This window comes from Aedes aegypti, chromosome 2 (genome assembly GCF_002204515.2).
Source record: "Aedes aegypti strain LVP_AGWG chromosome 2, AaegL5.0 Primary Assembly, whole genome shotgun sequence".
Classification (NCBI taxonomy): Eukaryota; Metazoa; Arthropoda; class Insecta; order Diptera; family Culicidae; genus Aedes; species Aedes aegypti.
The window spans coordinates 121,469,997-121,497,450 of NC_035108.1; the positions used below are offsets into that span (position 1 = coordinate 121,469,997).

Sequence of the window (27,454 nt, forward strand, 5' to 3'; positions counted from 1 at the left end):
TGACTTTTCCTCGAGCTTTTCAATGGAAGGAAGGCTTTGGAAAGAAATGGGAGGCTTTTCGGATGATTGGTCGAAGTTTTGGATATGACTGCAGCCATCAACCTTTTCTTGATTTTGTTTTTCTTTCATGATCAAATAACTGATCTCATTGTGAAAGGCATCGTAGCAGAATCATTTTACAAAACCATTGTCAAGTTATTTACGGGTTTCAATTTTCTAAAGAGAAACTCGAATGGATTACTGTGAAACAACCTGACGGTCCCTGGGAGGATTATTTATGTGAGGTAATCAAGATAAGTATCGGTTATATTTTCCCCATTTTGCACAATGAGTAAACAACGAAATGAAGCAAGCTCATCATCCCGAAAATTTGGAGAGTAACCCCCCTAGGATTCAACGTGTTTTCTCTAGCTCTCGAAAATACAAAACTCATTGATTGATTCAATGAGAAATCTTAATTGGAATCGCTATCAAAATCATTATCATGATTGCTATCAAGTTCGTTTTCGGAATAGTTATATCAATTTCAATCCCCCAATCTCAATCTCTCAATCTCAATCTCTCAATCCAAATCTCTCAATCTCAATCTTTCAATCTCAATCCTCAATCTGAGCCTATCAATCTCAATCTCTCAATCTTTCAATGTCAATCCTCAATATGAGTCAATCAATCTCAATCTCTCTATCTCAATTTCTTAAACTCAATCTCACAATCTCGATCTCTAAATATCACTCTCTCAATCTTAATCTCTATCTTACAATCTAAATCTCTCAATCTTTCTATGTCAATCCTCAATCTGAGGCAATCAATCTCAATCTCTCAATCTCAATCTCTAAAACTCAATCTTACAATCTCGATATGTAAATATCAATCTCTCAATCTCAATCTCACCATCTTAATTAACCAATCTCAATTTCTCACTTTCAATATCTCAACATCTCAATTCATCACTCTGAATCTCTCAATTTCAATCTCTCAATCTCTCAATCTCAATCCTCAATCTGAGCCTATCAATCTCAATCTCTCAATCTCAATCCCTCAATCCTAATCTCTCAATCTCAATCTTTCAATGTCAATCCTCAATATGAGTCAATCAATCTCAATCTCTCTATCTCAATTTCTTAAACTCAATCTCACAATCTCGATCCCTAAATATCACTCTCTCAATCTCAATCTCTATCTTACAATCTAAATCTCTCAATCTTTCTATCTCAATCCTCAATCTGAGGCAATCAATCTCAATCTCTCAATCTCAATCTCTAAAACTCAATCTTACAATCTCGATGTGTAAATATCAATCTCTCAATCTCAATCTCACCATCTTAATTTACCAATCTCAATTTCTCACTTTCAATATCTCAACATCTCAATTCATCACTCTGAATCTCTCAATTTCAATCTCTCAATCTCTCAATCTCTCAATCTCTCAATCTCTCAATCTCTCAATCTCTCAATCTCTCAATCTCTCAATCTCTCAATCTCAATCTCAAACTCTCAATCTCAATCTCTTTACCCTAATCTCTCAATCTCAAGCTTTCAATATCAATCCTCAATCTGAGCCAATCAATCTCAATCTCTAAATCTCTCAATCTCTCTATCTCAATCTCTCAATCTCAATCTCTAAAATTTAATCTCACAATCTCGATCTCATCAATCTCTCAATCCCAATCACTCACTTTCAATATATCTCTCAATCTTTCAATTTCAATTTCAATCTCAATCTCAATCTCAATCTCAATCTCAATCTCAACCTCAATCTCAATCTCAATCTCAATCTCAATCTCAATCTCAATCTCAATCTCAATCTCAATCTCAATCTCAATTTCAATCTCAATATCAATATCAATATCAATCTCAATCTCAATCTCAATCTCAATCTGAGTCTGAATTTGAATCTGGATCTGAATCTGAATCTGAAACTGAATTTGAGTCCTGATCTGAATCTGAATCTTGATCTGAATCTCAATCTGAACCAATCCGGAATCCAGAATCCAGAATCTGGAATCCATAATCCAGAATCTAGAAGCCAAAATCCAGAAACCAGAAGCCAGAAGCAAGAAGCCAGAATCCAGAAGCCAGAAACCAGACGCCAGAAGCCAGAAACCAGATGCCAGAAGCCAGAAGCCAGAAACCAGAACCCAGGACTAGCGTACCTAAGGATAGATGAGGACACGCTAACTGATTATTTTCGTATCCTTCGACATAATCCTGGACAGTGCCGTTATGAGTTTGAATCTGAGTCTGAGTCTGAGTCTAAGTCTGAATCTGAGTCTGAAAAAGAGTCTGAATCTGAGCCTGGGTATGAGTATAAGTCTGAGACTGAATCTGAGTCTGAATCTGAGTCTGAGTCCGAATTTGAGTCTGTATGTGAGTCTGAGTCTGAATCTGAGCCCGAATTTGGGTCTGAATGTAAGTCTGAGTCTGAATCTGAGTTTGAGTCTGAGTATAAGTCTGAGCATGAATTTGAGTCTGAATTTGAGTTTGAATCTGAGTCTGAGTCTGAGTCTAAGTCTGAATCTGAGTGTGAATCAGAGGCTGAATCTGAGCTTGGATTTAAGTATAAGTCAGAGTCTGGATTTGAGTCTAAATATAAGTCTGAATCTGAGTCTGAATCTGAGTCTGAGTCCGAATTTGAATCTGAATGTGAGTCTGAATCTGAGTTTGGGTCTGAGTATAAGTCTGAGCATGAGTCTGAGTCCAAACTGAGTCTGAGTCTAAGTCTGAATCTGAATCTGAATCTGAGTCTGAGTCCAAATTTGAGTCTGTGTCTGAATCTGAGTCTGAATCTGAGTTTGGGTCGGAGTATAAGTCTGAGCATGAATCTGAGTCTAAGTCTGAGTCTGAATTTGAGTCTGAATTTGAGTCTGAATTTTAGTTTGAATCTGAGTCTGAGTCTGAGTCTAAGTCTGAATCTGAGTCTGAATCTGAGTCTGAATCTGAGCCTGGGTCTGAGTATAAGTCTGAGTCTGAATCTGAGTCTGAATCTAAGTCTGAATCTGAGTCTGAATCTGAGCCTGGGTTTAAGTATAAGTCTGAGTCTAAATCTGAGTCTGAATCTAAGTCTTTTTTTTTTTTTTTTCATGCATCTCTAGGAGTTAAAAAAATCTTCTCAAGACTGGCCTGTATTTGTTCATGCTCATGCCACAGTGTATGGTTTGGCACTGTGTGGGATTCGCAATGGGGTGCCTACCCACTAAAAAACAGTCTCCTAGGTACACCGTCACCGTAAAGAATTCTTCTCCGGCACCACCTTGCGGTATTACTTCGAAGAAGAGGCGACACATGCTACGCGCACCCTTCATTAAGCCCTTCGGCTCCATCATTAATTTGTTAGTTCCATTATTAATTTGTTTCGCTTTCAGCGAATGCCATGCCATGCTGAGCCCTTCGGTTCCCATTAATAATTTGTTAGTATTCCTAGTTTGTGATCTAAACATGCCATATTCAGCCATTCGGCTCACGATACCATGGGTGCCAGAAACTCCCTGTCGAAGGAAGTTCTCTCGGTGCTGGACGCGTGCCATTTAGCACTCCAGGTTCTCGCGCACTACTCGGATAGTCCCCGGCGGTGAATCTACCCTACCCCGACGAAGAGTTCCCCGGAGGTGGAAGTTCTTCCGGTACCGATGCTGCCCGGATAGGTGCCAAGGTCGATCCTGCGATTCCGGTTGGTGGATGACTTCCAGTTCACAGGTGCCCTGACGACCAATTTGGCAAGACAATTCACACCGTCTTCAGCTCAAGGCTGCACAGACTGAACAATCACAAACATTAGGCAACGGACAACACGAAACACCCAGTAGCCCAATGATGAATTTTTCGTTTGACGAAAAGTTTCTACCGACTGGAGTGGGAATCGAACCCACACTTCATGGCACAATATGCCATAACGACTGACGCCGCTAACCGCACGGCCACAAAGCCTACAACTTCCGGTGCTTTTCCACGATCTACTCGGTCCGGTCCCCGATCATGCATACCTACCGGTTGGGTGCCGAGGTCGGTTCGGCGATTCCGGTTGGAGACTGACTTCCGGTTTACCGGCACCTCAACGACCCAGAACCAGTACTGCGTCGCGTTCTGCTCGGTCTAGTCCCTGGCGGTGGATCTAGCCATTTAGCTCTCCAGCATTTGTGCGCGGCTCGGGCAGTATACGACCGGGCTACGAAACCCGACCCGAGTTGTCGCCGCGCGCACTTGCTTGTTCCTCCCTCCACTTCCGCTGAAGCAATGACATTATTTTCGTCACCGCCATGTTCACCGCGTTCCACATCACCTCATCGCTACACATTCTATCCACTACGTTGTCTACGGTTACGTCAGCCCCGCAGACCGCTGTCATCTCGCTACGTTCCGCAGCAAAACGTGGACACTCGAAAATGACGTGTTCCGGCGACTCCTCTACGACTGGGCACTCAGCGCAGAGCGGCGACTCTGCGTGGCCGAACCTGTGCAGATATTTCTTGAAGCAGCCGTGACCTGACAAGAACTGCGTCAAGTGGAAGTTGACTTCTCCATGGGATCTGCTCACCCATTTCGCCAGATTTGGAATAAGGCGATAAGTCCACCTTCCCTTCTCAGTGGTATCCCACTCGCGTTGCCATTTCACCATCGTGTCGGCTCGGGCAATCTTCCGGGCTCCTCCAGTACTACTAGCTTCGTAGCACTCCTTATCCTCTTCCAAAACGTAGCCGATAGGGACCATTCCGGCAATCACGCATACTGCCTCCGAAGATATGGTTCGGTAGGCACTCGCTACCCGCATGGCCATCAGCCTATACGTGCTGCTAAGCTTGACTCGGTTCCTCTTCGTCTTCATTGCGGTTCCCCACGCCGGGCTAGCGTACCTCAGGATCGACGTAGCCACGCTAGACAATAGCCTCCGCTTACTGCTGCAAATCGCCGAGTTATTCGGCATGATCCTGGACAGCGCTGTGACTGCCCTTGCTGCTTTCTCGCACGCGTAATCGACATGGCAGTTGAAGTTCAGCCGATCGTCGATCATTACGCCGAGGTGTTTTAGCTCCCGCTTTGAGGCTATGGTGTGTTCTCCCACTGTAATCTCAGCCTTCTGCACCACTTTTCGATTGCTGATAAGCAACAGCTCCGTTTTTTGGTGGGCTATCACCAGTTTCTTCTCGTACATCCAGTTTTCGACTGCGTCCACTGCTTCTGTAGCGAGAACCTCCACCCTTTCCAGTGAGTCACCAATGACCACAAGCGTGATGTCGTCTGCAAATCCAACGATTTTGACGCCTGTTGGCAGCCTAAGCGTCAGCACTCCGTCGTACATAGCATTCCACAACGTTGGACCCAGGATAGAGCCCTGTGGAACTCCCGCATTTACCGACCTCGACTTCTGTCCTTCGCTAGTGCTGTAGCTCAAGACCTGGTTTTCGAAGTAGCTTCCTAGTATCTTGCACAGATAATCCGGAACCTTCATTTTATGTAACGCCACAGCAATGGCTTCCCAGCTTGCACTGTTAAAGGCGTTTCTCACATCTATCGTCACGACAGCACAGTAACGGTTACCTCTACGTTTTTTTGTCCTTGCTTTGTCGGCTGTGTCAATCACTGTTTTGATGGCATCTACCGTTGACTTTCCTTTCCGGAATCCATACTGCCACTCCGACAGTCCACGCTCTCCCTCAGTGAACGCCATCAGTCTATTGAGGATGATCCTCTCCAACAGCTTTCCGAGTGTGTCAAGCAAACATATCGGCCGAAACGAGCCTGGTTCACCGGGGGGCTTACCCGGTTTCGGTAGCAGAACCAGTTTTTGCCTTTTCCACTGTGCTGGGAAATGTCCCCCATCTAAGCAGATCTGGAGTGATGTCCGGAAAATATCTGGGTTGGCCGTGATAGCTGCTTTCAACGCTACGTTGGGAATACCATCTGGGCCAGGCGCTTTCTTCGGCTTCATTTTCTTGGCCGCCTCTATGAGCTCCTCATTGGTAATGATTGCTCTTTCTTCACCTTCCTGGCCATACGGTGTCGGTGGCCAGACCGTTGGCGCGTGTTGTGGGAACAACCCGTCGACGATAATCTGCAACTTTTCTGGGCATGTTTCAGCGGGTACGGCTGGACCACTGATCTTGGCCATCGCCACCCTGTATGCATCTCCCCACGGATTTGCATTGGCATCGCGGCACAACTCCTTGAAGCACGTTCTCTTGCTCAGCGAAATTTCTCTTTTCAGATCGGCTTTCGCCGCCCTCAATGTTACTCTTCGCTCTTCCCTCTCACCATCGGTTTTGGCTCTTTGCATCCGTCTCCTGGCTTGGAGACATCTTTTGTCTGGATTTGAGTATAAGTCAGAGTCTGGATCTGAGTCTAAATCAAAGTCTGAATCTGAGTCTGAATCTGAGTCTGGGCCTGAGTATAAGTCAGAGTCTGAATCTGAGTACAAATCTAAGTCTGAATCTGAGTCTGAATCTGAGTCTGAGTTTGAATTTGAGTCTGAATGTGAGTCTTAGTCTGTTTCTGAGTCTGAATGTGAGTCTGAGTCTGATTCTGAGTCTGAATCTGAGTCTGAATCTGAGTTCGGGTTTGAGTATAAGTCTGAGTATGAATCTGAGTCTAAACTGAGTCTGAGTCTAAGTCTGAGTCTAAATCTGAGTCCGAATCTGAGTCTGAATCTAAGTCTGAATCTGAGTGTGAATCTGAGTCTGAGTCTGATTCTGAGTCTGGGTCTGAGTATAAGTCTGAGTCTGGCTCTGAGTCTGAATCTGAGTCTAAATCTTAGTCTGAATCTGAATCTGAGTCTGAGTTTGAGTTTGAATCTGAGTCTGAGTCTAAGTCTGAGTCTGAATTTGAGTTTGAATCTGAGTCTGAGTTTGAATCTAAGCCTGAATCTAAGTCTGGGTCTGAGTATTAGTCTGAGTGCGGTTCTGAATCTGAGTCTGAATCTGAGTCTGGCTCTGAGTCTGAATCTGAGTCTAAATCTTAGTCTGAATCTGAATCTGAGTCTGAGTTTGAGTTTGAATCTGAGTCTGAGTCTAAGTCTGAGTCTGAATTTGAGTTTGAATCTGAGTCTGAGTTTGAATCTAAGCCTGAATCTAAGTCTGGGTCTGAGTATTAGTCTGAGTGCGGTTCTGAATCTGAGTCTGAATCTGAGTCTGAATCTGAGTTTGGGTCTAAGTATAAGTCTGAGACTGTATTTGAGTTTGAATCTAAGCCTGAGTCTGAATCTGAGTTTGAACCTTAGTCTTAATCTGTATTTTAATCTGATTCTGAATCTGAGCCTGAGTCTGAATTTGATTCGGAATCTGAATTTAAATCTGTGTGTAAGCCTGAGTCTGAATCTGAGTCTGAGTTTGAGCCTGAGTTTCTGAGTCTGAATCTAAGTCTGAATTTGAGTCTGAATCGGAATCTGAATTCAAATCGGAATCGGATTCGGAGTCGATTGAACGATTAAACGATTGAATGATTGAATGATTGAACGATTGAATGATTGAACAATTGAACGATTGAACGACTTCTAGAATTGAGTCAATTTATAGATTTTAGACATACACATTTTGAAGAGTAAGATCGGTAATCATTTGAAATGCCATTGAAAGAAACAAAGATTTTGAATTGAAACGATAGCCTTTCAGTGCACTCCAGTCACACAAGAAACCCTTAAAAAATAAATTCGAAAAAGAAGGTTTTCGTTTGCTACCCTGGAAAGTCGTATGTCTTTCCGGGAGCTGGGTGTCTGGGTATCTTCCCACCTGCGCTCGCCTTCCCCCCTTCCTCCGGAAGGATAACAACGAAACACCAGGGAATTCGTAACAAAGAAACCATTTCCAAAAGAGAAAGGCACCGAGAAAATGAAACATTTAGAGTCGAAGTGTCTTGCTTGCTGCTCGTTTCACTTTTATCCCAGAAATATGAATATTTCATACGGTCCGGTGTGTTGTGAATGTGCTTTGAGTTGGAGCAGGCAGAACTGTTCCTTACATTTTTTTGAAGAAATTGGAATACCCGATGATGAAGTACACTTCCGGCCCTACCGGTTGCCGTTTGCCTGTAGGTGTGTGGTGGTGTAAATACTTATTTTCCTTTGGATACTGCAGCTCGGTTTCGGACTTATTTTGATTGCTTGTGAAGTAAGGTAGGCGTTTTGTATGACGGTTGGAAATTGAAATATGCTTGTTAAACGAAGACGGATGGGATACAATTGTAGCTTAAAGAAAAATCGTTTTCTGAGAGAATTATGGATCATTAGGGAAACGATTCATCGATGAGTTATTGCTCCATTAGTAATCTACGGGGCATTATTTCCCAAATGGTGAGAAGATTGAACTAAAATGTGTTTGAAGATACAGAAGATTTAAAATGGTGGATAGAAAATATGAAATAATATATAGAATATTGAAAGATAGAACGAAATAACGATAAAAAGATAAAACAAAAGAATAAAATGACGATAGAATGAAGAAACGAAAGAGGATAGAACGAAAGAATGATAAAACAAGAGGATGAAGAATAATTGAACGATAAAACGATACAAAACATGAACAATTGTATGATTAAGCAAATGAACGATTAACGGTTGAATGATTGAACAATTGGACGATTTAATGATTGAACGATTTGAAGATTGAACAATTGAACGATTGAACGATCGAACGATTGCACAATTGAACTTATTTTAGATTGAACGATTGAATGATTGAACGATTGAAAGATTGAAGGATTGAAGGATTGAACGGTTGAACGATTGAACGATTGAAAGATTGAATGATTAAACGACTGAACGATTGAACGACTCAATATTGAATGATTGAGCGATTGAACGATCAAAAGTTTGAACAATCGAAAGATTGAAAAATTGAATGATTGCACAATTGAACGTTTTTAAGATTGACTGGTTGAACTATTGAACAATTGAACGATTGGAAGATTGCACGATTGAAAGATCGATCGACTGTATGATTGAACACTTGAACGATTAAACGATTGAGCGATTGTACGAAAAAACGATTGAAGGATTGAACGATTGAATGATTAAACGATTGAACTGTTGAACGGCTGAACGATTGAACGACTGAATGATAGAATTATTAAGCGATTGAACAATTTAACGATTGAAAGATATGAAGTTGAACAATTGAACGATTGAATGATTAAACAATTGAGCAATTAAGCGATTGAACGATTGAACGATTGAACGATTTAACTATAGAACGTTATATATCATCATTCATTGCAAAACATTAGCGTCTAATCGATGACATCGTAGCACAAAGCCGCGACACTTCCACCTACATATTTAGAAGCCCACGCTCGATTCGTGCTGAATTATCTAATTGGCGAACAATTGACTCTAATTCGATTGGATTTGGCCGTTGAATTGATGATGAAAAATGATCTTCAACTCATGGCCGACGAACAACGAACGGTTGAAGGTGGTGGAACACCACCAAATTGACAATACAAATGGATGTGCAGTGCTGTTGGATTCGTTTGTCACCGGAACTTATTTTTTCAGTCTACCAGAAAAAAAAAACAACTAACACCAGTTTCTATTCCTCCCACGAAAAAGCATGTCGCGTGACAGAGCAGATGGATACGAAGTAGGGTGTGGCTTAGTTGTCAAAAGATCTCCTAACCAAATTTTCATGAGCTCTACTGGATTTCATTTAAGAAATCTCAAAACTTGAATAAATAATATCATTATTTAGTGAAGATTTTTTTCTCGTTTAAGTCGCTTGTGTTACCTCTAAATAATAATATTCTTGGCTCAAATTTAGCGGTTTCGGTGATTTGAGTTCAGAGGAGCTAACGAACTATTGGTCTTGAGAACTTTCGAAAGTTAAGCCTCACCCTAATACAGATGTGATGCACCAGCTCAAGTGGAATAAGCCCAACGTACGGCAGTCGGGCTTTGTTTTGGCAAGGGTGTAATATTTCAACTCGGAAGTGAAACTTCGAGCCATTATTCTAGCAAACTCCGAGCGGTGCTAGACTGAAGCTCGGAGATGTCGCAAAAATCCGTACAATTTGTTTACGTTGACTACGGCTTAGCAAAGACATCCCTACAGCGCTTATCGAGCAGGGTACAACTTTTGCCATTCATCTCTGCGCGAGCAGTTGCTTGCCCTCGCCATTTGTTTGTCCCTTTTGGGGAGTCGTCGTCTGAAACTTATCTGACGATGAAAAATCAGCAAATCCGGAAGCTGCCATCCACACATCCATCTCTCTGGGGACACACTATCATCCGAAAATAGACCGGTTTTACAAGAAAAAGTTTTTCCTCAATGGTACTTCTTGGTCGTGAGTGGTTTTTTGATGAGAATTGTGGGATTTGGGCGTGACCCACTTTCGCCAATGTGGTGTTATAGGACAACTCTTTCTATAAAGATGCTGATTGAGACTCGCACAAATCGAGCAATAATTTACTGTTCAGATGCTTCCAATTGTTAGGCCTTTCTTAATCTGCAGTAACGTCCACGTCCATTAAACATGGTGAATATTTCAGTAAAAAAAATGTATTGTTGTTTTTTTAACACTTATTTTATTTTTCATGCTTCCAATATTGTGTAAGGAATCTCTAAGCATCTAAGCATTCATCCGGGTAATTTTATTGTTTTCCACCATTAATTTCTTTTAAGGATTCCTCGACAAAAATACACCATTAACCTTCATCCAGCCAACATTTTTTTCACATGCATAACTTTTTTGTTTCTCGATGGATTTCGTTGAAATTTTCAGAATTTCCATCTTCCAGTCTATGATTCAGGAAACTTGGGAATATGGTTCAAGTGGTTCCGGAGTTATTCCAGATTGTCTTGGGGTAATAAAAATGGCTACATCAACCATTCAACGGATATCTCAAGACCCAAATGGTTCAAAAGGTTGGTGTCTTCGGAAAAATATGCAGCAGACCAAGAACTATCCGGTAGGGTAGAAGTACCAATTATGGCTATAGTACCAATTATGGCAATAGTGGGAACAAAAAGAGATTTTTCTTATTGTTTCACTAGACTATAATGGCTTATATTCACAGGAATGATTAAACTATTTGTTTTTGATGGTAACTAAACCTTGAAAAGAACATTCGTGCAATAAGCTTCGAAAAATGAACATTTGAAAATTTTGCCTCACATATATGTCACCTTCTTAGCAGTTGGCTAAGGGACCTCCGTTACGAAATGTATGTTTTCATCCGGATAAACTGTTTCAACCGATGAATGTATGCTACCTAGTGAGAACAAATGAATAAATTTAGCTGGTATGCAATCAATTCTACTGTTTTAAGTTGGAAATCGTGTTATTTCCACTATGTCGATAACTGGTACAAAGAGTGTATGAGAGCCCAATTATGGCAATACTCTGGAGGCGGTTTGTTTACATTTTTTGATCAGTAAAATAAAAGAAGTAAAGCTATTTTACGGGTGACTTCCACGACGGGACGGTTCGGTAAGGCATTATCTTCATGTTTTGTACTCAATTACTAAGATTTTTCAATCACACGTTCGAAAACGTTCGCGAGCGGAAGATGCTAATTTCATGACAGAGAGGGGTTTTCAGCGACACTCGATTTTTGAATTTTTCCTCTTTTTTCGTTAAAAATTGGCACTGGAAAGGTAATGTGAGATCATTAATGCTGTTTTGTATCATAATTTGCATTTACACTACATTTTGACATCTTTTTCGAAAATTAATTTTCTCCCATGAACCCATTGCAAAAAAATGATTTAACATCTATTTAACCCAAAATTTTTGGAAAATTTTATGAGCGATATCTTCATTACATATAAGCGTTGCATTATCATTCGCTCTTTATGGCGTTTGAGTTCATTTCGTGCAAATATTCGATAGTCCATAATTGGTACACTTTTATGTCGAATGCTAGGAACGCTATTGCCATAATTGGTACAAAGACATCGCTTTTTAAAATCCATTTTTAGAAGCTTAAAGTCAATTTAGTACTAAAACTTTTTAAATCAACAGATTCGCAAGGCTTTAAACTAGTAATTGACACCAACAAGTCATGCTTGCGTTTTAGAAACGCGGTTACAACTTGATTTTTATTACTACTGTTGACATATTGCATCCATAATTGGTACACCTACCCTAGTTACAAACCTAATTGGGAATTTGTTTGCTAGGTGGCGCTGGTAACAAATTTTCTTCAATCATCTACCTATGAAACATCTATATCTCAAGATCCTGATGAGCTAGAAGTTTGGTGTCGTCGGCAATGTTGTTCAGCAGAAGGGCTATCTGACAATAGCAAAACTAGAATTTCTCCGCTAGTAACGAATTTTCTTAAATTTTCCATATCTCAAGATCCTGTTGAGCTAGAAAGTTTATGTCCTTGGCAAAGTTGTTTAATATACCAAGGGCTATCTGACAGTGATTGGGAATGTGTCCCCTAGGTGACGCTAGTAACAAATTTCCTTCAATTTTCTTCATTTAGAGATCCTGATAAGCTAGAAGGTTTGTGACTCCGGCAAAGTCGTTTAGTAGAACAAGGGCTGTCTGGTAGTGAACGGGAAATTATTCGCTAGGTAGCGTTAGTAACAAATTTTCTACAACCTTCTATATCACGAGATATTGATATAGAAGGTTGGTGTTTTCGGAAAAGTTGTTCAGCAGATCAATGGTTTTTGGGCAGTTGCAAATCTTATTAAAAATCAATCATTTTTTACGTACTTTCTATATGTCGAGATACTGAAAAGCTAGAATGAAGGTGTCTTCGGTAAATTTGTTCAACAGATCAAGGGCTTTTTGGCAGTGAAACATCCGGGTGAGAATTCATCCACTAGATGTTGGTAGCAATAAATTTTTAATCTGCTATATATTGAGAGCTAGAAGGCTGGCGGTAAAAAATGTGAATGGGAATTCATCTCCTAGGTGGCGCCAGTAACATTTCTTTTTTTCAATAGGGTCCTAAAATGGTTAATGAAATCTTGTGTTCATTTAATAACACGAAAGATCATATTACTGCAACTACTTTAGCAATTTTTCTCGCTCAAATAACGGATATATCATATTAAAACTTTAATTTCAAAATTGGATCCATAAATGAACCTTGACACTTGAGATCATGTTTGACGTTCGCTTAGTCGACAAAAATATCACAAGGGTTTTAGTTTTAACACTGGGGTTGTTCCTATCTGACATCTCGGAAGGGACACGGAAAACAAAATACACCCAAAATTTGAGTTCAAATCAAGGAGTGTGACAAAATCTATAAAAACATTAAAAAATGTTTGTTGTACTTAAACAAATGAAAAACATTTAAAAATTGAGTAAACATGTGTTTTTGGCCTGAACGTAAGCGTTTGGCACTAAAATTGGGACAGGGCTTTAGGACCCTATTTTCAATATATTGAGAAAGTTTATTTTTTCGACAAAGTTTTTTTTTTATTTTGGCAACACGGAAATACATATACAAAAAATGGATCATCAACAATTCTGTTAATCTCAATATTTCTGTGGGCCGTTTTGAGGCTTAACATGTTCAAAATAGGTAAATTTAATTCGTGGTCATTATCACGGTGTTTCAATTAAAACAACCGTTCTGTTTTGGCACGGTTTGATTTAGACACCATGGAGATTTTTGGCATGTTGCCAAAATCGAACAGGCATTTTGACAATGAAAAATCTGGCTCAGAATTCATCCTCTAGAAGGTTGTTGTCTGCAGTATATAATTCTAGACTGGTAGGGTTTATGCTATTCTATAGTTCTGATAAATTCCTTAAATTTTAGAGTAGATTATTGGCTACGATAATACTACAGTGGTGCAAAATAATTTAAATCGTTTTATTTTTTATGGAAAAGGATATTTCACTTCAAATTTCTCAAATATCAAAACTTCTGTAAAAAAACATTTGTGAGGATTTATGTTTTTCTCCATTATGTACAACCGGTACTAAAAGAGTGTTTTGGAAAGCCCAAGCAAGACGCTTCGTTTTCGGGACGCCGGGAGTTTGGTTTCCGTTTCGCGTGTTGTGCTGGGCAGTGTTTTGGAAAGCCCAAGCAAGACGCTTTGTTTTCGTTTCGCGGGTTTTACTGGGCAGTGTTTTGGAAAGCCCAAGCAAGACGCTTCGTTTTCGGGACGCCGGGAGTTTGGTTTTTGGTTCGCGTGTTGTGCTGGGCAGTGTTTTGGAAAGCCCAAGCAAGACGCTTCGTTTTCGGGACGCCGGGAGTTTGGTTTTTGGTTCGCGTGTTGTGCTGGGCAGTGTTTTGGAAAGCCCAAGCAAGACGTTTCGTTTTCGGGACGCCGGGAGTTTGGTTTTTGGTTCGCGTGTTGTGCTGGGCAGTGTTTTGGAAAGCCCAAGCAAGACGCTTCGTTTTCGGGACGCCGGGAGTTTGGTTTTCGTTTCGCGTGTTGTGCTGGGCAGTGTTTTGGAAAGCCCAAGCAAGACGCTTCGTTTTCGGGACGCCGGGAGTTTGGTTTTCGTTTCGCGTGTTGTGCTGGGCAGTGTTTTGGAAAGCCCAAGCAAGACACTTCGTTTTCGGGACGCCGGGAGTTTGGTTTTCGTTTCGCGGGTTTTGCTGGGCAGTGTTTTGGAAAACCCAAGCAAGACACTTCGTTTTCGGGACGCCGGGAGTTTGGTTTTCGTTTCGCGTGTTGTGCTGGGCAGTGTTTTGGAAAGCCCAAGCAAGACGCTTCGTTTTCGGGACGCCGGGAGTTTGGTTTTCGTTTCGCGTGTTGTGCTGGGCAGTGTTTTGGAAAGCCCAAGCAAGACACTTCGTTTTCGGGACGCCGGGAGTTTGGTTTTCGTTTCGCGGGTTTTGCTGGGCAGTGTTTTGGAAAACCCAAGCAAGACACTTCGTTTTCGGGACGCCGGGAGTTTGGTTTCCGTTTCGCGTGTTGTGCTGGGCAGTGTTTTGGAAAACCCAAGCAAGACGCTTTGTATTCGTTTCGCGGGTTTTACTGGGCAGTGTTTTGGAAAGCCCAAGCAAGACGCTTCGTTTTCGGGACGCCGGGAGTTTGGTTTTGCTGGGCAGTGTTTTGGAAAACCCAAGCAAGACGCTTCGTTTTCGTTTCGCGGGTTTTGCTGGTCAGTGTTTTGGAAAGCCCAAGCAAGACACTTCGTTTTCGGGACGCCGGGAGTTTGGTTTTCGGTTCACGGGTTTTGCTGGGGGCAGTGTTTTGGAAAACCCAAGCAAGACGCTTCGTTTTCGGGACGCCGGGAGTTTGGTTTTCGTTTCGCGGGTTTTGCTGGGTAGTGTTTTGGAAAACCCAAGCAAGACACTTCGTTTTCGGGACGCCGGGAGTTTGGTTTCCGTTTCGCGTGTTGTGCTGGGCAGTGTTTTGGAAAACCCAAGCAAGACGCTTTGTATTCGTTTCGCGGGTTTTACTGGGCAGTGTTTTGGAAAGCCCAAGCAAGACGCTTCGTTTTCGGGACGCCGGGAGTTTGGTTTTGCTGGGCAGTGTTTTGGAAAACCCAAGCAAGACGCTTCGTTTTCGTTTCGCGGGTTTTGCTGGGCAGTGTTTTGGAAAACCCAAGCAAGACACTTCGTTTTCGGGACGCCGGGAGTTTGGTTTTCGGTTCACGGGTTTTGGTGGGGACAGTGTTTTGGAAAACCCAAGCAAGACGCTTCGTTTTCGGGACGCCGGGAGTTTGGTTTTCGGTTCGCGTGTTTTGGAAAGCCCAAGCAACACGGTTCGTTTTCGAGGCGCCGAGAAGTTTTGCTGTTCGCGCTGTGTGAGGGCGAAAAGATATTCGTGTTCAGTCGAGGATGGATTACCAACTGGTGAGCTCGTTTCATGCTTATGATAACACATATTTTCATGTAAACGTTACTTTTTTGTAATATTCAATCAAACTTTGTATGGTTCGTCACTACAAGTGTCGGCATTATGCCTGTTTTATACAATTCTAATAAACACATAATCTTTTTGACATTACTTAAAATATTTTTTGAATTGTTCGACATTATGAATGTCGACGTTTATTTTGAAACTTCTACCAAAGACTTTTCTTCTTGAGGCATAAATGTTCAGTAATACTTTTATGTAATTTTCAAACAAACTATGTATGGTTCGTCACTACAAGTGTCGGCATTATTCCTGTTTCATATAATTTAAAATATACGCATATATTTTTCTCTTTTCGCCATAAATAAAAACTTCTTTTGAATGGTTCGACATTACAGATGTTGACGTTTATTTTAAATCTTCTACCAAAAACTTTTTGCGACAAAACTAAAAACTAGCTTTTAGTATAAACCGTATTTTTCCTCCTTATCCATGGATCGCATCACCGACCAAAGGTGACTCCCAGATCTTTTCCTTCATCCACTAATAAACACCCTTCCCGTGGTGATTGTGGAGATGCAGAGGTATTCTCGGTCTCTAGAAGCAACAATCATTACACCCTAACATTCCTTCCCTATCCCAACTGACTGTAAGGACTTGGCCGGCGCCGTTATTGATCAATAATATTAGATCTGCTAAAATTGCACTCCGAGAGTAAGCGGAAACTCCCATCCCTTATTCATTTGGATCGCAGTGCAATTATTACCAGTTCCGATCAATCACGGAGTAGCAACCATTGACATGTACAGTCAGTCTATGCTATGCTATGCTATTATGTACAACCGGTACTAAAACTACTTGTTTGGAAATATTTTCCAACATCGTGAAGTTCAGTTGACTTTCCATAACTCGATGTTCAAGGGACCATCGTTATGTAAATACTATGTCATTTACTTTACTCAGTTACTCAGATTGCTCCAAATTTAAACCTTAGCGTTGAGCAGCAAGATTAGCGTCGATTACACCATTGTTATCACGTTTTTGGTAAAAACCCAGTTCAACTCTAAAAATTATAAATAAGAAACAACTTCAAAAGATCTTTCAGTGATTCAGAGTAAACAGTACTATAATCCGGGGGTAAATTGATCAGTATTTTAGAATTTTATGTCATATTATTCTTATGATTCCAGATACAGTCGACTCTCCACATCTCGATGTTCTACATCTCGATATCTCTCCCTATGTCGAAGATTCCATAAGTCCCTTTTTATTATTTATTTGGTTTAACATCAATTTGCTTGATAAAACCTCGCCAACATCATTTCGCCAATTCACTCGATTTATGGCCGCATCTCTCCATCCTCGACTGCGACCCAAGCTCTCCAGGTCCTGGTGCACCTGGTCAATCCACCTAGCTCGCTGCGCCCTAGAATCCATTTGATGCCCATTCCGATCCAAAAGGTGTTGGACAAACTTGGGTTCATATACACAGTTGAAAGTGGTTGAATATTTCACTGCGTCCGCTGAGGCAGCAAAGTCGCAAATGTTGCATTTGATGCTTATCGATCGGTACTGATCGATTGTAATTAGTGCTTCCCGCAGTGATCCGACATCATACGATGAACACCACTGCCGGCTGGTTCTGCTGAGTGTGTTCAAAATTGTTTTCATTACTGCCGTCGTGCGGTGTAGGTACGGCAATAGAAATTCTTGATTGTTCTGTCTGCTGCTGCTGATGATGATTTCCATCGCAGACCGTCGGAATGGGAATGATCAGTTGGTCCATTGACTGCTGCTGTTGCTGTTCGTTCACTGTTTGAAATGTTGTTGGTTGGGAGAGTGCGACGGTCGGGACGGGTTGCTGCTGACCGAACGTTTGCTGTACAGAGACCATTGGTGCCGAAATAGAATTGGTGCCGAAAAAGAACTCGTTGAATTGTCGCATTTGCTCCATAGAGGCCTGGTACTGGAGCTGCAGCAACTGTTGAAAACATTCAAACGACTTCATTCTGGCTTCTTGTATCTGCAGGAACTGCTGATCGAGGTACTGTTCTCGATCGAGAGGAAACTGGGCTGTTGACGATTGTGGTGATGCTTGGATCACAGGCTGCGAACATGATGGTGGATCGATAAATTGCCCATTGAATCCTGACGAAATCACTACTGGAGCTTGATGCGAGTGATCTTGTTCCATAAACATTATGTTGGTTTGGTGTTGATGGAAGTTTTGGTGCTGCTGAGGATGACATTCCGCGGGCTGGTACGATGAAGGTGGGAATGATAATGGAGTGTATTGGTTCTGATACATTGATCCCAGAACCGGCGAGTGTAGCCACTGATCCGCGTGATGCTGATGCAGACCGTATCCTGCAGTTGATGCTGTATGCAGGCGGTGGGCTTGATCACTCGGCGCGAAATCCATGTTGTCGTCCATCTTCTCCGTCGCGGTTCCTCACTGCACACACGGGTTACTCGTCGCCACTGTTACATCCTGGAGTTGAGGGTGGCCGAGACACATATTCGTGTATTGAAACTCACAGGTGTAAACGGAAATAACAAATTAAAAGTAACTTTATTGACATACAAAAATTACATGATAAGACACGACACGTAGACGGCACGACGGTTACAATACTTATATCTATCATCTGCTTTTGTGCATCTAGCGAAAGCAGATACAACTGCTATTGATGAGCGAGCAGAGTAGAGTATGGGAGGATGTCCAGTGGTTCTCAACAATAAGCTTTTCGACGTTCATGCCAGCCACGAGATTGATCGAGAAAAATAGTCAAAGATACCTCATAGGCCCAATGTCACCCCGCCCGGTGGTAATACTTCATCGATATTTCAATGCTTAATTTCACCCACAACAATTTTGTTATGATGAATTAAACTATTTAAAAATTTAATAATTTAGCAACAGGCAGCGCGATTATAACGTTTGTCCTTATATTTGATATTCTGATTTGACTAATAGTAGAACATTAATAAGACATATTCCAGCGAATCCCAAAAAAAACCTTTGGGAAAATAATTTTGAAATATATTACAACTGTAAAGATAACATTCCGTTCTACATTCCGCAGCTGTCACATTACTGAGTTTCACAAAGCATCATCGATAGGCTGTTGTTTTCGGATGTTTTTCAAAGCTTTGTACCCTACTAGCATACTTTGATTGACTGGTTTCGTTCAATGATACAATGATTCTCAAGCCTGCGATAGAACTTGGTGGAAACCTCAAAACAGAAAACTATCAAAAGAAACGTAATGTGGTAATGATTTTATCCACCATATTCTCAGTTCGTGAGCGAGGTTAAGGGTTGGGCTAGATGTTTTATTAGATCGAAATTTTGAACGGGTGGGATTTTTGTTTTTCAAACCAAAATCACCAAATTTTCTAGATCTCATATTGACAATTGCATGAATTTTTAGATTCTAATGAAATTGTTCATTTGCAAGATACAATTTACGCACTCACTAATACCAGTAGGCGTATGCTTTAAAAGCTATGACGTTTCAAAATTGTTCAAAGCAGTAAGACAAATTAATGACGGGCATGGCGTGCAATTGCTACCTCGCGTACCTGCAGGAATAATAAATAGACACTTTTGTGTGACCCTGTCCTGCCCAGCAACTCCAATCACTATTCCCCCGGTACCACATGGGATACGAGATACTTTAAGAAAGATCGGGTAACCAACCCCAGTGAGAATTTAGTTGTATGCTGACAGAGAAGGGGGGATATGGTTTTACAAACCTGGAGCATCTGTACTCCATGTCAGGGCTCACAACAGTATCTGTTCCTTATGTCAGGGATAGTTAATCTTTCAGCAAATTCAGTCTTCATTGACGACTTTGGGTTCTCCCTGTAAGTATTCCACGTTGACTAACGAACTGAAATTTAGAAGGATTTTTCCTGCATTGCTCACTGGAGAATTCTTATGGCGGCGAAACACTTACCAGGGATAAGTTGCAGACGAGCCATTTTACTTTTCATGTAAATTCTTATTATTGCAGTAGTTTTCGCAAAAAAAAACTAATGCCTTGTTTATGTGATAATTTACGTTCACACAAAATAAGCATCAAAACAGGGACGAAAAACGTTGGTAACGAAACAGCTGTCAAACTGTTATGCAAGTGTATGTGTGAGGTGTGCAAATGTTCACTGTGCAAAAATTTTCTGCACAGTAGTCTAATAAGGTGCAAAATGCTCAATATCCCTTTGAAAGATTTCCAACTGTAGACTTACTTTAAGACTAAATAATCTCAAGACTTTTTAAACCTCTGTACCATCTATGTGCAGTCTGTGAGAAACTTTTTGTTCAGTCTATTTCATATTATTCTGGAATAGATATTATTGTCCACAGTTTCTTTATTTTGCCCTTCTTTCATACATAGGCTGTTCTTTCAAGTTATGCTATTAGAACAAATAATAATGTTCAAACTGATAAACAAATCCATCAACATGAATGCCAATCAAAGCTACTGTCATTTTCATAGAGAATCACCCTTCTTTTGAAAACTTGCTGTTCTTCCGAATTATACCGACATTTTTGGCAAGAAGGCTGCTAATATTAAACATCATAAATTGTCCCTTCTTTCAAACTAAGGTTATTCTGTTGAGTTATTAGATCAAACCAGGGCTGGGAATGGTAATAATAGTAGATTTGAATTTCAAAAAACTCTCATAGCTCTTTTCACTACAGTTGTTTGAATAAGGTACCGCGGGGCAAGTGGGAACGAAAAAAACGATAGTTCAAACAAATTGTTCAATCAAATTTTCAAATGTCAATATTTTTCAAATCCAACAACACAATCACGTTTTGGCAACATATTTGCTAGTGTGTGCATGAAACTAATCGAATAATTTCGAAATTGTGAAAACCTTGGAAGAAACTTTTTGAATGAGCCAATGGACGCAGTTACCTCGCTAAGCGGGGCAAGTGGAACACATCCAGTTTCATGCGTCAATTCACATCAGTAAGTCAACTATTACAATAAAAGAATTGATAAGTCACAGATTTTTAATATCAAGTACATATTTGATGTACATAAGGGATCAACCATAAAATACGTTACGTTTTAGGAAGAAACCCTTTATTTAATAGTATGTCACTTCACATTCAATATTAACTGAAAATTCTTCAATAAAAGCGTTAAGAGGAATTAAACATCTTCAAAATATATCATTTATAAGTTGTTAATTAAAATTTAGCACATAAACAATCAATAATTGCCGAAATTATACATATGTTTTGTTATTATTTATATGCATGGCAGAAAACCACCTTATGGGATGGAATTGTTTTCCATCACTACTCAATTTGGTAGAAATGACAAATAAAGTGCAAATAACATAGAAATGTGATCGTTCAAATTTCAAATTTCAGCTGTGTGTTTGTTCAATTTTGAAGACGTATTTCAAAAATAAAAAAAAATATTGAAAAATAAAGAATAATAACACTTTTCTTCTCCCTCTTATGCAATTAGGTAATTTGAGGTTGATCTTTTTTGATAAAAAATCATTTATTTGAATGTTTTAGTGCTACTCTCTAGCAAAATGTATGAAACGTGTACGAAAAGTTTTGATTCTGGTTTTTGTTTTGATAGGTCCCACTTACCCCATGTACAAATATATTTTGGGGTAAGATAGACCATCGAAAATTTCATATGAAATGAAAACAAAATACTGGTTTATCGTCAGCAGCTTGTAATAATACTAAAAATTATAGCTTACTGATGGAAACTCGATTTAAAACACATTTATTTTTTGCGAGTCAATGCAAGACGTGAAACGTGTCACAATTTGTCATGCAAGTTGAAAATGGCGCTGAACTGACAACTGTTACATGAACCACATGGTAATAAAAATAACAATATGTTTAGTACTAAATACATTCCTTGTCATTGTATCTTCAACTCTCTAGAAGAATACCCCCATGAAAAACTTTTCCTAGTTGAGCTATGACGAAACGCCCCACTTACCCCGGATTCTCACTTGCCCCGGGGTACCTTACGTGATTCACGTCAAGTAGCCTATTTTGAGTGCACTAAATCATCGAAGGCTGAAAATGCGGGAAATTCTCTGGAAAATAGAACATTTTTCTACAGTAGTTTCGGGTTGTCCTTTAGCAACGGGTGTTGTATTACATTCTAGGCATTTTGCCTACAGCAGCGATAGGCATGAATTTCACTGGCTTCGCTGACTGCCATTTGCTCTGCTTGGCTACTGTAGCGTGAATTCCATGACTTTTCACAACCCTGGATTATACACAAATTATGTCACGCACAATTTTGACATATGGAGCAACTTCCTTCTTGTCAATATTGTAAGGCTTGTGACGCTTCCTTCAACTCCTTCCGCACTTTTGGAATAAGACACTAATCTGAATGTTATACTGTGATAGTGTTTCAGTTAGTTATCATCTTCTTCTTCTTTTTCTTTCTGGCATGACATTTCAATTGCGACAAAGCCTACTTCTCGGCTCAATGTTCATTTTTAGCGTTCCCACTAGAGTGCGCGTGCTGTAGCCTTAGGTGCAGGAGCCTCATTGCTTGCAAGCGCACGGGAGCGCTGTACATTGTGAGACCTTTTTTAGTGCGCCACATTTTTCTTGAGACGTGTCTCACTGCTGTCTCATGTGCTCCGTCACATGTGCTGTTTAAAATTCAGCGCAATAATTGAAGTGATAACAAAAGTTTTCAACGAAGATTGAAATTGTAACTCTTGGATCGCGAGTCTCCGACCATATCATGTAGGCCATCTAGACACCTGCTTAATGAGGCGAGAATAGTTGTAGAGGCTCTTCGTTACTAAGCAGTTGTTTCACAACTTGCATGCCGATGGCGAGCCGTAGCGCCAAGCAGCGCATGAGACGAGTCTCCCCGGGAGCACATTACCTAGCGCGCGCTTTTAGAATTTTCGTGAGCCTCCGTCTAGCGCAGCACACTAGGATTCCGAAGAGCTGAGAAACGGTTTGATTGGAGGCTCGTCAGTACATTTATGTGCTCCTGAGAAATATGTAACTCTAGTTCCCACATTGATTAACTGAGAATATTCTTCGCCAATTGACAAAGCAACTCTATGCCCTTGAAGGTAGAATTTTCCAATCCAGAAAAAATCTTGATCGGCGGATTTGAAACCTGCGATACTTGGCTGAAGTCTTGCTGAACAGTTGCGCGTTAATCGCTACGAATGTTAGGGCTCTTGTTAACCATCAGTATAAAGACAAAATCCGCAAAAGTCTATTTTTGCTGCATTCCGGGAATTGGCATTCCGGGAAATGGGTTTCCGGGAAATGGGTCATTCCGGGATATGATTTCCGGGAAACGGCATTCCAGGTAATGGTTTTCCGGGAAATGTCATAGAATCAATTTTTTCAACAGATCAAGGGCTTTTTGGCAGTGAAACATCCGGGTGAGAATTCATCCACTAGATGTTGGTAGCAATAAATTTTTAATCTGCTATATATTGAGAGCTAGAAGGCTGGCGGTAAAAAATGTGAATAGGAATTCATCTCCTAGGTGGCGCTAGTAACAATATTTTTTTCAATTTCCAATATATTGAGAAAGTTTATTTTTTCGACAAAGTTTTTTTTTTATTTTGGCAACACGGAAATACATATACAAAAAATGGATCATGGGTCAGTCAACAATTCTGTTAATCTCAATATTTCTGTGGGCCGTTTTTAAGCTTATCATGTTCAAAATAGGTAAATTTAATTCGTGGTCATTATCACGGTGTTTCAATTAAAACAACCGTTCTGTTTTGGCACGGTTTGATTTAAGCACCATGGAGATTTTTGGCATGTTGCCAAAATCGAACAGGCACTGTATATTTGACAATGAAAAATCTGATTCAAAATTCATCCTCTAGAAGGTTGTTGTCTGCAGTATATAATTCTAGACTGGTAGGGTTTATGCTATTCTATAGTTCTGATAAATTCCTTATATTTTTTGAGTAGATTATTGGCTACGATAATACTACAGTGGTGCAAAATAATTAAATCGTTTTATATTTTATGGAAAAGGATATTCCACTTCAAATTTCTCAAATATCAAAACTTGTGTAAAAAAAACATTTGTGAGGATTTATGTTTTTCTCCATTATGTACAACCGGTACTGAAAATACTTTTTTGGAAATATTTTCCAATATCGTGAAGTACAGTCGACTTACCATAACTCGATATTCAAGGGACCATCGTTATGTAATTACTATGTCATTTACTTTACTCAGTTACTCAGATTGCTCCAAATTTAAACCTTAGCGTTGAGCAGCAAGTTTAGCATCGATTACACCATTGTTATCAAGTTTTTGGTAAAAAATCCAGTTCAACACTAAAAATTATAAATAAGAAACAACTTCAAAAGCTCTTTCTGTGATTCAGAGTAAACAGTACTATAATCCGGGGGTAAATTGATCAGTATTTTAGAATTTTATGTCATATTATTCTTATGATTCCAGATACAGTCGACTCTCCACATCTCGATGTTCTACATCTCGATATCTCTCCCTATGTCGAAGATTCCATAAGTCCCTTTTTATTATTTATTTGGTTTAACATCAATTTGCTTGATAAAACCTCGCCAACATCATTTCGCCAATTCACTCGATTTATGGCCGCATCTCTCCATCCTCGACTGCGACCCAAGCTCTCCAGGTCCTGGTGCACCTGGTCAATCCACCTAGCTCGCTGCGCCCCACGCCTTCTTGTTCTGACCGGATTCGTAGCGAACACCATAATTACAGGGTTGTTGTCCGGCATTCTTGCAACATGCCCTGACCGTATCCTTCCAGCTTTAGCTACCTTCACGATACTGGATTCGCCGTAGAGTCATCCTTCGCCGCCACACGCCGTTCTCCTGCACGCCGCCGAAGATCTTCCTTAGCACTCGGCGTTCGAAAACCCCAAGAGCTTGCAAGTCCTCCTCGAGCATAGTCCACGTCTCATGTCCGTAGAGGACTACCGGTCTTATGAGCGTTTTATACATCGTGCATTTCATGCGTGGTGAATTTTTCTTGACCGCGGTTTCTTTTGGAGCCCTTAGTAGGCACGACTTCCACGGATGATGCGCCTTCGTATTTCCCGACTAACGTTGTTGTCAGCCGTCAACAAGGATCCGAGGTAGACAAACTCGTCCACCACCTCGAAGGTATCCCTGTCCATCGTGACACTGCTTCATAGGCAGGCCCTGTCGCGTTCAGTTCCGCCTACCAGCATGTACTTTGTTTTCGACGCATTCACCATTAGCCCGACTCTTGTTGCTTCGCGTTTAAGGTGGGTTAACAAATCTGCCACCGTTTCAAAATTTCTCCCAATAATGTCTATGTCGTCCGCGAAGCAAACAAATTGTCCGGATCTCGTGAAAATCGTGCCTCGACTGTTAAGTTCGGCTCTTCGCATGACACCTTCAAGCGCAATATTGAACAACAGGCACGAAAGTCCGTCGCCCTGTCGTAGTCCCCGCTGAGACTCGAACAAACTGGAGTGTTCGCCCGCGATCTTCACGCAGTTTTGCACACCGTCCATTGTTGCTCTAATCAATCTTGTGAACTTCCCGGGAAAGCTGTTCTCGTCCATGATCTTCCATAGCTCTACACGGTCAATACTGTCGTATGCCCCTTGAAATCGATAAACAGATGGTGCGTAGGTACGTGGTACTCACGGCATTTCTGGAGGATTTACCGCACGGAAAAGATCTGGTCCGTTGTCGAGCGGTTGTCGATGAAACCTGCTTGATAACTTCCCACGAACTCGTTTGCTATAGGTGATAGACGACGGACGGACGGAGGACCATTCCCCCTAAATGTTCGGCGGACCATAGTGCACAGTTTAGCTTAGAGTCCTTCTCTGGCACTCAGACGATGATCAGCCGCCCCTGACATGGGGAACAGACGCTGTTGTGAGCCGCTCCTAACATGGAGTTCAGACGCTCAAGGTTTGCAGAAGCAAAAGCAAAAACAAAACCCCCCCTTCCCTGTCAGCATACGACCAAACTTCCCACCGAGGGTTGGTTACCCGATCTTCACCAAGGTTACTAGTACCCCGGCCAGTACCACGAGGAAGTAGGGATAGGAGTTGCTGGGCAAGAGGCTAAGGACCGCACAAAGGGGTCTATTTTATTCCTGCAGGTACACGAGGTACCAATGGTACGCCATGCCCAACCAATTATCGTGCCATTAGCTTTTCTTATGAGTATTTGAAAAAAATATTCAGTTCTTCAACCAGAAGCTTTATGTTAAATTTAATATTTTCATTATATCGTAAAATAATAGTTGAACGATGAACAAAGAACCATTTATGATTGCATTAATAAATAAGAAGATATGGCAATAGATACTAACAAAGTCCTTAACTCAAATCTTTGGTACCGTAATTTCGGGTGAAATTGATCATTTTTCACTGTTTTCTTGGTATGCTTTCTAAACTGTTATCAATACCATACAACTAAATGCAGGAAAAGAAGTATGACGGTGAACCTCATTGGCTCATGCACCGAAATTTTTCAACAAATGTGATGTTAGTGCCAATAATCTGGTTCCAAAATTAAAAATCGGGGAATCCCATTTCGGGGTGAAATTGATCACTTGTCAATGTTATTATTGTTAGTTTCGAAATCAACTTTACATACTTAATTTGGGCCTCCTGAATCCAAATCTGCTTGCCAAATTCTTAACATGACAATATTTATGAAAATAATCAATAATTAAATTTCAAGAATACCGCGAAAAACGCCTAAATGTAGGCAATTTACAAAGGATTTCCCTACTTTGTTACAGAAAATTGAATTTTTCAACAAAACGAGCAAATTGGCAAGAGTTTTGATAGTAAAATCTGTTTTGGAGATATATTGTTAGCATCCTTACAAACTTTCAGGTTTACACCATGTCCAAATCCTTGTTTAGAAGTTCATAGATGATGATCAATTTCACACTAAACTTGATTCTAGAATTTCACATTATTTTCATAGAAATAAACATTCTGTGGCACAAAAAAAAAAACTTCACTATACACAATTAGACATTATTTAAGACAAACAACGTTCATTTACTATAAGTTTCAATGAGCTTGGTGCACTATTAGTAAGAAATAAAATCGCGTGACACGGTGATCAATTTCACCCTACTGATCAATTACACCCGAATTTACGGTACGATCGAATCAAATGTATTGTAGAGTTCAGATAATTGACTACTGTGGAGGTCATCTTGGAACACCGAGCCCAGAATGTTAGTTCAATCAGAACAACCTGTGTTTAATGACACAAAATAGGATTGGCAAGTGTTTTTAGGCAGTTTTCAAAATCTATAGAAAACACTGACATTGATCTAGATTGATTGGTTTGGTATCCTTTTCATTTTTAAGAAGATCCCAAAACAAACTTTAAAACCACTGCCCCCACCATGTAAGCATGCAGTGGAATAATAGCCCTCTACTTCCGCCGTCAAACAAGATTATGTTTATGCACAGAAATGAATCAGTTTTTTTTTTTGCTGGCGGAAATCAAGTGTCCCATGAGCGAGGGTGGTGGAGCCTTGACCTTTTGCGTTCCGAATGGTCGTCGTCGTCAAACACTGGGTCGGTCGTCATTTGGGCCGACAAGTGGGGAAATATAAATAAATCTTATTTTTTGGAACCGTCCGGGGTCGACTGAAGTTCAGTGTGTACAATAGGGTGATCCATTGGATAAGGTGGGGCAAAAGATCGACCATAGTAGTATAATCAATATTTCCAGAAAAGAAA

At 40.7% G+C, this 27,454-nt stretch overlaps 2 protein-coding genes across 12 annotated transcripts in view; one reads left to right on the forward strand and one right to left on the reverse strand.

Annotated features, from left to right (window-relative positions):
* LOC5576549 (translation initiation factor IF-2) overlaps window positions 1-27,454 on the forward strand; it is a 393,961-nt gene that overhangs the window by 128,405 nt on the left and 238,102 nt on the right. The gene's annotated exons all lie outside the window — the stretch shown is intronic.
* Window positions 17,320-18,141, reverse strand: LOC110675133 (alpha/beta-gliadin A-III-like). The gene has a single exon (XM_021839516.1). The coding sequence runs from the start codon at window positions 18,139-18,141 to the stop codon at window positions 17,320-17,322; it is 822 nt and encodes a 273-aa protein (XP_021695208.1).